The sequence below is a fragment of the Lithobates pipiens genome, unplaced genomic scaffold (assembly GCF_037356315.1).
Source record: "Lithobates pipiens isolate NorthernLeopardFrog02 unplaced genomic scaffold, aLitPip1_a1.2 Scaffold_19, whole genome shotgun sequence".
Lineage (NCBI taxonomy): Eukaryota > Metazoa > Chordata > Amphibia > Anura > Ranidae > Lithobates > Lithobates pipiens.
Window position 1 is genome coordinate 464,810,683 of NW_027507764.1, and position 13,147 is coordinate 464,823,829.

Here is a 13,147-nt window from a genome sequence, read left to right on the forward strand (position 1 = left end):
ATTAACATTTGTTTGATCTGAATCATATAAGTGTGACAAAAAAAAAAAATCTGGGGGCAAATGCATGTTATCTATCTACCTACCAAGAGCATAAAGAAGCAACCGAAAGGCCTTAACTTAAATTGAGGAGCCAAAGGTCTCTGAAACAGAACGGCCAAAGCCAAGATTTGTCCTTTGATGGTACTCAAAGCCATATGCTGATCCACAGCAGAATGGAGGAAGAACACAAAATCAAGCAAAATAGGTCTTCCAGATGTAGTGGTAGACTTTGTGAGATGTCAGTGTCTTTACCTTCAGATTGCACCAAGTTGGTCCAGTAGGACTTGGTATTTGGACATATACAGAGTCCTGGTGGACTCTCCGTGGGCCCTTACGGATTGTTTATATCTTCTGTCACAAGGGCAAGTGTTCCATCCTGCCTATCAGTTTCTGGCTTTTACAGCATGGCTGTTGAAGCCATGATCATTAGTGACAGACTACTGGTACCCACTTGAAGGCAAAGTCACCGACATCTCACAGTCTACCACTGCATCTGGAAGACTTCCTTGCTTGGTTTGAGTCAAGGAATGTTTGTCTTAGAATATATTCTGAGAGAAGTATTCTGTCTTTCCTCCAGTCTGCTCTGGATCAGTATCTGGCCTTGAGTACCATCAAAGAACAAATCTTGGCTTTGGCCATTCTGTTCCGGAAACCTTTGGCCTCTCTCTTCTTAAGTTCTTTCGGTTGTCGAACACTTCTCTTCCCCTGTATGCACTCCTGTTTCCCCTTGGGACTATAATCTGGTTCTCTCAGCTCTTCATAAGCCAACTTTTGAACGTTTTAGGCATATACCCTTGTCTGACCTTACTCACAAGGTGGCCTTTCTGGTTTTATTACCTCTGTGTGGAAGGTCTCTGATTTAGCAGCCTTATCCTGAAGAGGAGCAATTTTTAGTATTGCACAAGGGCAAGGCTATCTTGAAGCCTAAAGCCTTGTACCTCCCAAAGGTGATCTCTTTTTTCCACCTTACTCTCTTATTTGGGCTATTGGTCCCTCTTTATACTTTGATAGGGTTCATGCAGGGTTGTCCCTGCAATCACTTCACCATTTATAGGTGGATCAGATAAGTTCACGTCAGAGCCCATGGTTTGAAGGATAGGATGCCTCCCTTCTCTGTTAAGCCACATCATCAACTAGGAAAATAGGATTTTTGACTTGCTAGTAAAAGCAATTGGGTACTGTCCTTGATACTTTTTTATTTGCACTAACATCCATATTTTCAGGACAAGTCTTCAGGGTGTACTCCCTTCTTCTGTGGTCCAAGCAGCGCTAATACACAAAGTTTTAGCGAAATGTTAAGTAAAACAGTCTCTGAGAACAAGAAAAGGAGAGCAAGTGCACTGGTATCTCTACCATCGCATTAAGCATGACTTAGCAGTAAAAACAATTTCTTGGAGTACAGTAAGGGACACCGGTCTCTCCCCTCTGTTCTTATGATCTCCCTATTGCTTGCTACAAAACAGAAGCCAGCTGGAAGTGAGAGGGGTTATATTGGGGGATGTTCCTATAGCCTTCTTTTTTTCTTTTTTACCACTGTCCAATCACCTGAAGGTGGCTGCGTATAACCCAGTTGTAATGATTATAAAAAAAGAATGTCATGTACTGTATTCCAAGAAATAGATACTAATGGTAAGTCAAAAATCCTATTTTTGTGCCAGGAGTGGCATACACCTCGTTGGACTTAACCTATTGTTAGCCAGCACATTCAAAAAATTGGCTAAGTTCCTGGAGTTCAGCTTTAAAGGCTTCACAAAGGTCTAATAAACCTTTGAACAGCTTTGTGATTTGTGGAGGTTTATATTGGCTTGCCATGTACTATTTCTATCACAGAGACCCACAAATGTCTCCCTGGGCCAGTTAAATTGAAAGGTAATTAACCTCCCTGGCGGTATTCCCGAGTCTGGCTAGGGGTGAAATTTCAGAACCAAAAGTGATAACCCCGAGCCAGACTCGGGATCGCATCGCAGGATCCAGGAAGAGCTTACCTACCTTGTCCCCTGGATCCTGCATTGTCTCCCTGCAGTGTGAGCGGTTCGTCCTCCGCTCGATTCATCACGGAGCCAAGCTCCATTCCCTGCGAGCGCTGCGGCGCACGGGGACAGAGAACTGAGCCAAATTATAAAAGTGAAACACACACTATACATACAGTACACTGTAATCTTACAGATTACATTACTGTATGTTATTATTTCACATCCTCTTTGTTCCTAGTGGTTTCTCCAGTGCCCTGCATGCAGTTTTATATTATAAAAACTGTTCTTTCTGCCTGGAAACTGGAGATTGTCCATAGCAACCAACCAAAACCATCCCTTTACATCAAAAGTGGGTTTAGACCAGCTAGAAAACGGCAATAATAAATTAGAATCACTCGCAGAATTGAGCGAAAGTGATTTGTGGGGAGATCTGTCATCAAACACTGAAAAGTAATGACAGAGACAATTCTGCAACTGAGCAAATTTCAATGTTTTTGATTTGATTACATTATTGAATAATTTTTATTATTATTATTTGGTATAGTTATTTATTATATTATAATTTATAATTTCATTGCACGCTTATGAGAACAGAACCAAAACAGGGCAAATGGGCTAAGTGATTCAACACCATTTTGCACCTTGTTGTGGGCTTAAACTAATTGTCTGTTAATGTGGAACAGATACAGAGACCCGCGAAGGAGTGAGATTTATGTACCCTGACCCTCCAAAGGATGATAAGTCACTGGAGATCCAACAGCAAGCCTTGCTTCGCGAACAGCAGAGGAAGCTGAACAGAATGAAAAGGGGGCCAGTGATACCTAATGGTGAGACGAGTGTACTGAGGAGCAGAACCCTTAAATAAACTTTCCCCATGTTTAAATAAAATTATTACTGGGAAATGTAGTAGTTGATCTTACTAACTGCTTGATTGTTTTATATGGCCTTTATTACAGGTTTTGAGCTGTTTCCTGAATACAATCTTCGCACTGCAGTGGTAAGGAGCTACAGACTGCGATAAATGATTAGTACGGTATACTGTAATATCATGTTCCAGCTGTATTTGCTTCCTGTCTTTACTCTGCCTCTGATAAAGTTAGTGCAGCATGACATTTTGGTTAATCATGTTTAATCACTATCTGCTTTGGATCTAATATACAATTGTGTTCAAAATAATAGCAGTCCAACTTCACTAACCAGATCAATCACTGTTTTTGTTATAAATTATATTTCTACATGGCAAATCATTTACTACTAGGTTTAGTAGAGTAATAGAAAACCAACAGACCCAACAGTCATGACATGCATGCTACTGATTCTGTGTAATTAAATCATTAATTGAAAGGGGCATGTTCAAAATAATACAGTGTGGAGTTCAATTAGTGAGGTAATTCAGTCTGTGGAAAAACAGGTGTCACACAGGTGGCTCTTATTTAAGGACAAAGGCAGTAAATGTTGTACATGCTGGGTGTAGGGCATTTCTCTCTGAAAGCCTGAGTAAAATGGGTCAATCCAGAAATCGTTCAAAAGAACAGCATACTTTTTTTAAATGTTTATTGGAGAGGGGAAACGTATAAAGAAGTGCAGAAACTGATAGGCTACTCAGCTAAAATGATCTCAAATGCTTTAAAATGGCAACCAAAACCATAAAGACGTGGAAGAAAACAGAAAGCTACCATTCGAATGGATCGAAGAATAGCCAAAATGGCAAATGATCAGTTCCAGGGTGATCAAAGAATGTCTAAAGTTACCTGTGAGTATTGTAACAATTAGCTTGCTTCACATAGGCATATTCTATCGGTAAGAAGCCTCTGTAAAGTCCCATTATTGAAAAAATGACGTGTGCCGAAGAGGTTACGATGTTCCAAAGAACACATTGACTGGCTTAAAGAGAAATGGAGCCACGTTTTCTGGACTAATGAAAGCAAGATTGTTCTTTTTTTGGTGTAGGGGCCACAGACAGTTTGTCAGACAACCCCCAAATAATGAATTCAAGCCACAGTACACTGTGAAGACAGTGAAGCATGGTGGTGCAAGCCTTATGGTATGGGGATGTTTCTCGTATTATGGTGTTGGGCCCATTTATCACATTTCAGGAATCATGGATCAATTTGAATACATCAAAATACTTGAAGAGGTCATGTTGCCTTATGCCAAAGTGGAAATGCCCTTGCAATGGGTGTTTCAACAGGACAACAATCCCAAACACACCAGTAAGCAAGCAGCATCTTGGTTCCACACCACCAAGACGTTATGGAGTGGCCAGCCAAATCCCCGGACCCTAATCCAATAGAAAATGTGGGGGTTTCTGATGTAAAACCAAGAAATGCAGAGGAATTGTGGAATGTAGTGCAATTATCCTGGGCTGGAATGCCTGTTCACAGGTGCCAGAAGTTGGTCGACTCCATGCAAAATAGATGTGAAGCAGTTCTCAGAAACAGTGGTTATACAACTAAATGTTCAGTGATTCACAGGAAAGCTAAATCTTCAAGCATTTTTCAGTTTATACAGTAAATGTTTGAGTTGGTAAAGAAAAATGCAGACACTGCATTTTAATATTCTAATATTCGTTTTGTTTTATTTTCTGTAAAGTAATGACAAATTTGAAACGATTTTTTTTCATGGTTTGATTTGGAATAGACTGTGCAGTGTTCCCAATGTATTTATGTGTGTGGAAACAAAAGCTATTAGACCCCTTTCACACTGAGGCAGTTTTCAGGCATTGTAGCCCTAAAATTAGCACCTATAAAGCTCCTGAAAACTGTCTTTCAAACCACCCAATGTGAAAGCCTGAGTGCTTTCACACTGGGGCGGTGCACTTGCAGGACAGAAAAAAAAAGTCCTGCAAGCAGCATCTTTGAGGCAGTGTGGAAGCGATGTATACACCACTCCTAACCCCTTTGTAACCCCTTCTTGAGGGTTAAAAGCATCCCGCTACCGCCCGAAAAGTGGTAAAGCGCCGCTAAAATGAAAACGCCGACACTGTCCCAGTGTGGAAGTAGCCTTATAAGGGTTTTGAGCTTTACTCACTTTTTTGAGCACACTGCTATTGTTTTTAACACAACTTTATATAGAACATGTTTACAGGTTAACTAATTTTGTTCTTTTATTACCCCTAATAAAGCTTAAAGATCCAACAAAAGACCTGCTGAAAACCTCATTGCTGGAGTCAGAGAGTGCATTTATAGGTAATGTTTTGCCCTGTCATCATCAGATATAGATAATCTGAAAACATTCAGATTATCTACAGTGTCTTGAAAAAGTATTCTTACCCCTTTGACATTTTAATGGGATTTTATGTGGTAGACCAACACAAAGTGGTACGTAATTGTGCAGTGGAAGGAAAATAATAAATGGATTTCAACATTTAAAAAAAATAAAAGTTAATACTTTTTTAATTGGACCATATTTTATAATTTTTTTTTCACATTTAAGATATAAAAATGCAGACACATCACATAAACCTAACAAAAAACAAAACAAACAAAAAAACACCACCTATAAATCAGCTCATACAAAAAAGATATCTATATTTCGAGTTTGCCTTTTACGCTAATTGAGACATAGACTCTATCCATTGTGCCCAGGTGGCATTGAACTTATTCATTGAGTTTCTTAAAATGTATGTATATTTTTCAAAAGAGATAATATGCCTGTTAATATCAAAAATACAATTGGACACAGTGGAAGGATATGGAGAGGTCCTCCTAAGGGCAATTTGTCTGCGGGCCACAAAAAGAGCACGAGAGAGTGAAATATTTGCCCACTCTTCTTTGCAAAATGGTGAAACAGAGGGATTGTATCGCTCCAGGCGAATCATCAGGTCTCCACTGCTATAACGTAAGTCAGGTAGCCGTGGTCCAGAGCAGCCTTTCTCAACCTTTTCAACAAGGAGGAACCCTTGAAATAGGTCTCTGGTCTCGGGGAACCCCTTCTAAAAATTTGAATTTTCAAACTCGTGCTACAGTAATGTGATGGTCAGTGGGAAGAATGGTCCTTACACTTGTGGTCACTGGGAAGAATTACCTCCTTACAGATAGCTAAAAAGATCAATGGTGTGAGTTGGAACTTAGCTGAGAGGCAGAAATTGCCCATTGCTGAAGGAACCCCTAGAAACCTCTGGAGGAACCCTAGTTGAGAATCGCTGGTCCAGAGCCAAAAGATGCAGAATGATGAAGAAAAGGGTGGCGGCAGATGAAGAAAAGGGAACTTCCAGCAAAAAATGATTATTTTAACATGACATGCAAAAGTTCCTTTTTGAGCTGGCTGCATGTCATATCCTCGTTTTTAATGGAATTTCAATAAAATAATCATATTATGTTGGAAGTGCCGCCACCCTTTTCTTCATCATTCTTTGCAAAATAGCTCAAGCTCTGTCAGATTGGATGGAGAGCATCTGGAAACAGCAGTTTTCAAGTTTTGCCTCGGATTCTTAATTGGATTTAGGTCTGGACTTTGACTGGACCATTCTAACGCATGAATATGCTTTGATCTAAACCATTCCATTGTAGCTCTGGCTGTATGTTTAGGGTTGTTGTTCTGCTGGAAGGTGAACCTCTGCCCCAGTCTCAAGCTTTGTGGATCTCTGCAGCTCCTCTAGAGTTACAATACGCCTCTTGGCTGTTTCTCTCATCAATGCTCTCCTTGCCTGGCCTGTCAGTCTCGGTAGATGGCCATGTCTTGGTAGGCTTGCAGTTGTGCCATACTTTTTCATTTTTCCCAGTCATCTTCCAGGACGGCTTACAGAGAGAGAGGTTCCTCCCACCTAGCACAGGAAATGCATAATACTGAGGCCACCCTATAGGACAGGGCCCCTCAGCATTATGTGTTTCCTCCAACCAGACAGGAACTTCAACTACAAGTTGTTTGTTATTTTGTCTGGCCTACATACTAGAAAGGAGGGGTTTCCTGGCAGCTAGGTTTCTCTAACAGGGGCAGTGCTTCTGGGGAGCTGGTTGGCTTGGGTCATCCTGGGGCCCTCTGCTAGGGACTCATGGATGAGTAAGAAGGGATCTCCTCTCATCTCCTTGTTTGTATGTACCTTCAGTGTAAGGTGCCTTTTGGTTGCAGAAGGATGTGTGCTCAGATGAGTTCTTCCCTGGTGATAGCGTGCCAACTGTGGGCTGGTCTCTCATGGCAGGGGATAGCCTGCTTTTCCCGTTTCATTCCCGCTTGATTCTCGCCATTGCTGGAGCGTGGGAAGCACGGTAGGCCTCTTTCAATGCCTGGTATCCTCATGTGGCCGAATCAGTCTCAGGCTAACGACGGCACTTTTGACGCACAGGCAGGAGGAAATCCTGGCCTGTACCAGGGAGAGGAAGGCAGGCACGCTATCCACAGGGACGGTGCCGGATCCACAGCGCCGTCCCGGATCCTCCACGCCAGTATAAATAAAGGGCACTGCCAGAAGATGGCGCTGGGTCACTTCCTGGGCAGTGAACATGGAAGAGCTGGGGGCTGCGGATGCAGGTCTGGAGGCACCATCACTTGACTTTGGCCCTAAAGTAAGAAAAGGGGGCTAGGGCACTCCTATCTTCTTTTCTTACCCTCCTGTGGTGGGGGCACAGGGGGATTGTGTGGGCCTTTTTGTAGGTGCATTGGTTTAACCTCCCTCTAGTTCAGGGTTGATTCACATATAGCATCACAGGACCTGGTGGTGGGTGTTTTTATTAAAAATTCAAGGCAGGAATATTTTGCTATTCACCTGGATGTTTTCTTTTCATTCAGTTTGTACTTAATTTAACCACTTGACATTTGGGCACTTAAACCCCCCTCGTGACCAGACCAATTTTCAGCTTTCAGTGCTCTGACTTTGAATGACAATTACTCATGCAACTCATGCAACACTGTACCCAAATTCATTTTTTGTCCTTTTTTTCATACAAATAGAGCTTTCTTTTGGTGGTATTTGATCACCTCTGGGTTTTTAATTTTTTGTGCTATAAATGAAAAAAGACCGAAAATTTTGAAAAAAAATACATTTTTCTTTGTTTCTGTGATAAAATTTTGCAAATTATTAATTTTTCTTCATAAATTTTGGCCACAATTCATATCTTTGGTAAAAATAACCCAAATTGGTGGATATTATTTGGTCTTTGTGAAAGTTAGAGAGTCCACAAGCTGTGGTGCAAATCATAAAAAATTGATCACACCTGATGTACTGAAGGCCATTTCTTGCGACCCGAACAAGTCAGGAAAGTACAAATGCCCCCCAAATTACCCCTTTTTTGAAAGTAGACATTCCAAGGTATTTAGTAAGAGGCATGGTGAGGTTTTTGATGTTGTAATTTTTTCCCACAATTCTTTGCAAAATTAAGATTTATTTTTTTCCACAAAATTGTCATTGTAATAGGTTATTTCTCTCACATGGCATGTGTATACCACAAATGCTTGATGAATAAGTTCAGTGTGTGTGCAGCAAAATTTTTATAAGTAATGATCAGCTGTTAGTTGACAGTTTCATTGCTGCAGTGAACGCTCGGGTTGTTTACATTTTTTGCTTGTTGCTCGCCACAGTTCTCCTAGACTTGTCCATTGATAAAGTAAGTAGCGTATGCAAAGATGAGTGTAGGTCCAGCACCCTGTCACATGACAAGGGCTGCTGCTCTTGTCACATTTCTGTCGTACACTCCAGTCTTCTGATTCCCTGGACCTCATACTGGTCACATGACTGGGTTGTGGACCTATGCAGGCATCCCAAATTTTTTTTTTTTAATCAAACTAAAGCTATGTAATCCCTAAAATAAACACATTTTTCATTATATAATACTGTAATGAAGTTTTAAAGTACCTCTTTTTAACCACATCAATACTGGGCACTTAAACGCCTTCCTGCCCAGACCAATTTTCAGCTTTCAGCGCTGTCGCACTTTGAATGACAATTGCGCGGTCATGCTACACTGTACCCAAATAAAATTTTTATCATTTTTTTCCCACAAATAGAGCTTTCTTTTGGTGGTATTTGATCACCTCAATGGTTTTTATTTTTTGCTAAACAAATAAAAAAGTCTGAAAATTTTGAGAAAATTTTTTTTTTTGTTTCAGTTTCAAAACTTTGTAAATAAGTACGTTTTCTCCTTCACTGAAGGGCACTGATGGGGCTGCACTGACGGGCACTGATAAGGCGGCACTGATGAGCTGGCACCAATGAAGTGGCACTGATGAGGTGGCATTGATGGGCACTGATAGGTGGCACAAATTGGCACTGATAGCTGGCATGAATGGGCATGGCTAGGCGGCACAGATGGGAATGGATAGGCGGCACAGATGGGCACTGATAGTTGGCATGGATGGGCACTGATAGGCGACAGTGTATTGTATGGTTTTGTGCTAATGCATGCCAATCGGTGATGCCCATTGTGTGCACTGATTGGCATCCATTGTGGCACTGACTGGCATCCCTGGTGGTCTAGGGTGGCATACCTGGTGCTGGGCTTCCCTGGTGGTCTGGTGGCGTCCTTGGTGGTCCAGTGTGGGCATCCTCGGGGGGGCTGTGCTGATAATCGTTCAGCACAGACCCCCCCTGTCAGAAGAGCAGCCGATTGGCTCTCCTCTACTCGCATCTGACAGACGCGAGTGAGAAAAAGCCGATCACCGGCTTTTCCTATCTACACTGTGATCAGCCGTGAGACTCTTTACTGAGATCATAGTGGCGGGGTGTCAGACTGACACCCCGCAACAACGATCGCCGCGATGCGCACCCCAGGGGCGTGCAGCGGCTCAAAATCCTGAGGACGGTCTATGATGTCCAGTCAGGATTTTGAAACCACTTTGCAGCCCTCATTTGACAATTGGCGGGTGGCAAGTGGTTAAAGCAGACCTTCACAAATTTTTTTCAACTTTCCATCTATTAAATCTTTTGTCCTTGTTGTTTTAACATTGGATAGTAAAACATTTTTTTTCTGCCAGTAAATACCTTATACAGCCCACTACATGTCTCTTCCCTGGTGAAAAGTCTAGGCTTATGACAGCATGCACAGCTCTCCCTCTCTCTCACTCTGGTGAGAGTTCCCCTGGAAGGGAGGGGGAATGAGTCATAAGAGGGCCAATGAGAGATGCGGAGCTGGAGGTGTGTCTGTGTAAATAAAGGAAGTGAACAGGCAGCAGCTTCAGCTGCCCACAGTTGAAATGGATGCAGCCAGAATCCGTGGAGGGAGATTTCTGCAACATATTTGGCAAGTACAGAATCACAGTATATATAAAATATGCAAAGTGGTTGAAGGGAAGCTTCAGAATGGCAAAGATGTTTTTATTACAAATTATGTGAGCAGACTGCAGTTCCTCTTTAAGCACACATTTCTGTTTTTTTTTTTTTTTTTAAGGGGAGAATGGAGAGCCATACACTACCTTTCCTGAGCAGTTTCCTGACATGCAGGCATTGTCTACAGCCAGAGAGCGAAGGAGACACCAGCAGCAGACAGTGGACTTTGATGTATGATAATATTTATTGTATCTTTTTTAATCTAGTGGTGCCAGTGTTTCTTATTTTCTCAGTTAGGGCCTCTGCTGTTTTTTGGGGTTATAAACAAACATATCCTTGTCTACAGAATGAGATCCCTCCTGTGCCGCCACTCCGCTTAAACCAGCCAGACACCTTCTCTGTCAACTCCATCTCCAGCTTTAATGTTGAAGAACTGCACAGCAAGAATGAGGAGCGTCTGAGGAGACTGAATAACCTTCGGAAGAGCACAGTGAGCATAGGTGGGCATTGTTTATCATGTCTGAAGGCTGACTTGGTTGCATTACCTATAGTAACTTAATATTGTGCATGTAGAATTACAAGGAATAATCTGCGTTAGGGCCAGCAAAGAAACAAGGGCCAACAAGAAATGTTATTTAGACCAATGGTGGTCAGCTTTCTTGATATGAGGGGCTTCAAGTGTGGCCTTTGACATCAAAAGAGGGCTGCATATATACAATTCCATGAATATTCATTATCAGAGACAGCAGACGCACAACAAAATATAGTCAGACTATGGGCATAATACTGGAGATGGTCAGCGATTGAGGATATGCTGCAGGGGACTGTCAGAAACTGAACATACTATATGAGTCGCTGTAGGGGAAGTCATATACTGGGGACATTTTACATGGGGCTGCTAGAAATCACTAAAATAGGGCAAGAGGTAAACACAGATTAGTTTGTGCAGGGACGCTGCAAGTGGGGCATCACAGCTGTTGACAAAGAGACTCTCATTTGGCCTTTTTCTAGGATTCATTTATGTTCAGAATAACTTATATTTTGGCACTTAAAACACAGAGAATATAAGACACTATTTAACGTTTGTTCCTCGTTGGCAAAATAACTGCATAGGCCAGTATTGCACATTGAGACAAATAGCTGAATATGTACACTATGTGGGGTAACTTTCTCTTCATTGCACAGCACAGACATGAACACAAAAGTGATAAATGTGGGACAGATGTGTAAAAATCCAAAAAGTGCAGTGTGGGACAGATCAAGCTTAGACGTTCCCCCGCCAATAACCTTCTGTTAATTGTGTAACTGACATGATCATTGATGTGATTATAAATTCATTTTATTGTCCTATGTCTTCACAAGGGAAGTTCTGCACTGTAAATCTACTTGTGGACATGTGAAAAGAGGTTCAGAACTAATATATGTATTCCTGAATACTAATGTTCTGTTTCTTACTTTTAAGAAGATCCGGATGATATTGGAAATGCAGATGACATCCTTAAACGTTACCCTAGAAAGCTTAGTGACAGACCACATTCTGTGGACACAGTGGCAACAGAGCCATGGATGCGCCCTGGCACATCAGAGACACTTAAGAGGTTTATGGCTGGCCAGATGAACCAGGAACAAGCAACCAATGAAAATGCCTTAACTTTCAACTGGCAGGGCCTGTCTACTGCTCATGGGTGACTATCGACAGTCTAAGGGCTGATGTACTAAGCTGAGATTTGAGACAACCTTTACACTTTCTAGGCTACTCTATTTTTTTGGGTCAGTGAAAACAATGCATAATATTTTTTCTGGGATTTCTCAGATCCAGTCCTTAGCACAGCCCTGTGTGTGTGTGCCTTTTCAAGATCAAATTTCCATCACTGAAGCACTTTCTTCTTGTTTTTGTTGCCGATGAATGTTACAATTGCAATTGCAGTTAAGGGACAGTCATTTTCTTAAGATAAATTATTAGATATTTTTGTGAAGAAAATTTTAGAGGGAAAATACTTGAGTAGATAATGAACCTTTTTGTGTTCTTCTATTCTGTCTGATGCTGCTACCAAGCATGTGTACTTTGCTGTCTACCATTATTTACTGGAACTCCAGCCCAGGAGCTGTTTTACATGGCAAATTAATTGTCTTTCTGTCTATCTAGTCCTGAGATTTGTAGGGATCTGACACACAGACAGCCAGGCAACCTGACTTTTCTGTACTGCAGGTAAGCCATACAGTCATCCTGTCCACAGTTTGTGGTTTCATACTGAAGGGGGCTTAAATCAAGTCAAAGTGAGGTACTAATACTACTTGCACATAAATAGTAAAACAAATCTTCAGAGCCAAGTGTAGAGTCCAATGAAATGTGATTGAATACAGCATACTGGCAGTCCAAACCACACAAGGATATGTCAAAACCCAGCTTGCATTTCAAAATATATATATTTTTAAATACATATCATGCATTTTATATATATATATATATATATATATATATATATATATATATATATATATATATATATAATATAATCTGTCTGAAGTGCAGCTTTAATTGTATATATTTAAGTATTTTAGCAAACATTATGGCAGATGTTAGCTCAGCATCTACAGATCAGGAGCAGGCAAAGTATCCCCAGTGATCAATATTTAAGCAGTGTGGTATCCTTTCACTATGATCGGTATTGTAGAAAGAGACATTGCATCTCCTGCTTCCTTTTACACATCCAGCTGCCAAAACTGGTCACATACATTCAGATTTTCCTTAGATGTTATCTATTAAATCAAAATTGTTAACCAATAGTACAAGAGTCTACCTGATTGGGTAAAAACTAAATTTTTTTTGTGACTTGTTTGCAGCTTTGTAGAGCACAAACAATCACATTGGTCAAATCCAAAGTCATAACAAAGTCACACTCATCCAAAGTTGTACTGTAAAGACGCTATGGAA

At 41.1% G+C, this 13,147-nt stretch overlaps 1 protein-coding gene across 9 annotated transcripts in view; it reads left to right on the forward strand.

The window, feature by feature from the left end:
• The window catches only part of CSPP1 (centrosome and spindle pole associated protein 1), a 140,275-nt gene extending 127,573 nt beyond the window's left edge, over positions 1-12,702 (forward strand). For 4 of the 9 annotated variants that reach the window (XM_077492831.1, XM_077492835.1, XM_077492836.1 and 1 more), the window contains 6 exons: positions 2,696-2,839; positions 2,969-3,009; positions 5,137-5,200; positions 10,334-10,443; positions 10,559-10,712; positions 11,675-12,702. In XM_077492831.1, the coding sequence (XP_077348957.1) occupies positions 2,696-2,839; positions 2,969-3,009; positions 5,137-5,200; positions 10,334-10,443; positions 10,559-10,712; positions 11,675-11,901 (740 nt within the window). In that variant the 3' untranslated portion in view covers positions 11,902-12,702. The remainder of the gene's footprint in view (positions 1-2,695; positions 2,840-2,968; positions 3,010-5,136; positions 5,201-10,333; positions 10,444-10,558; positions 10,713-11,674) is intronic. The other 5 variants (XM_077492833.1, XM_077492839.1, XM_077492837.1 and 2 more) reach the window with 3 other exon arrangements.
• The last annotated feature ends 445 nt before the right edge of the window (positions 12,703-13,147 follow it).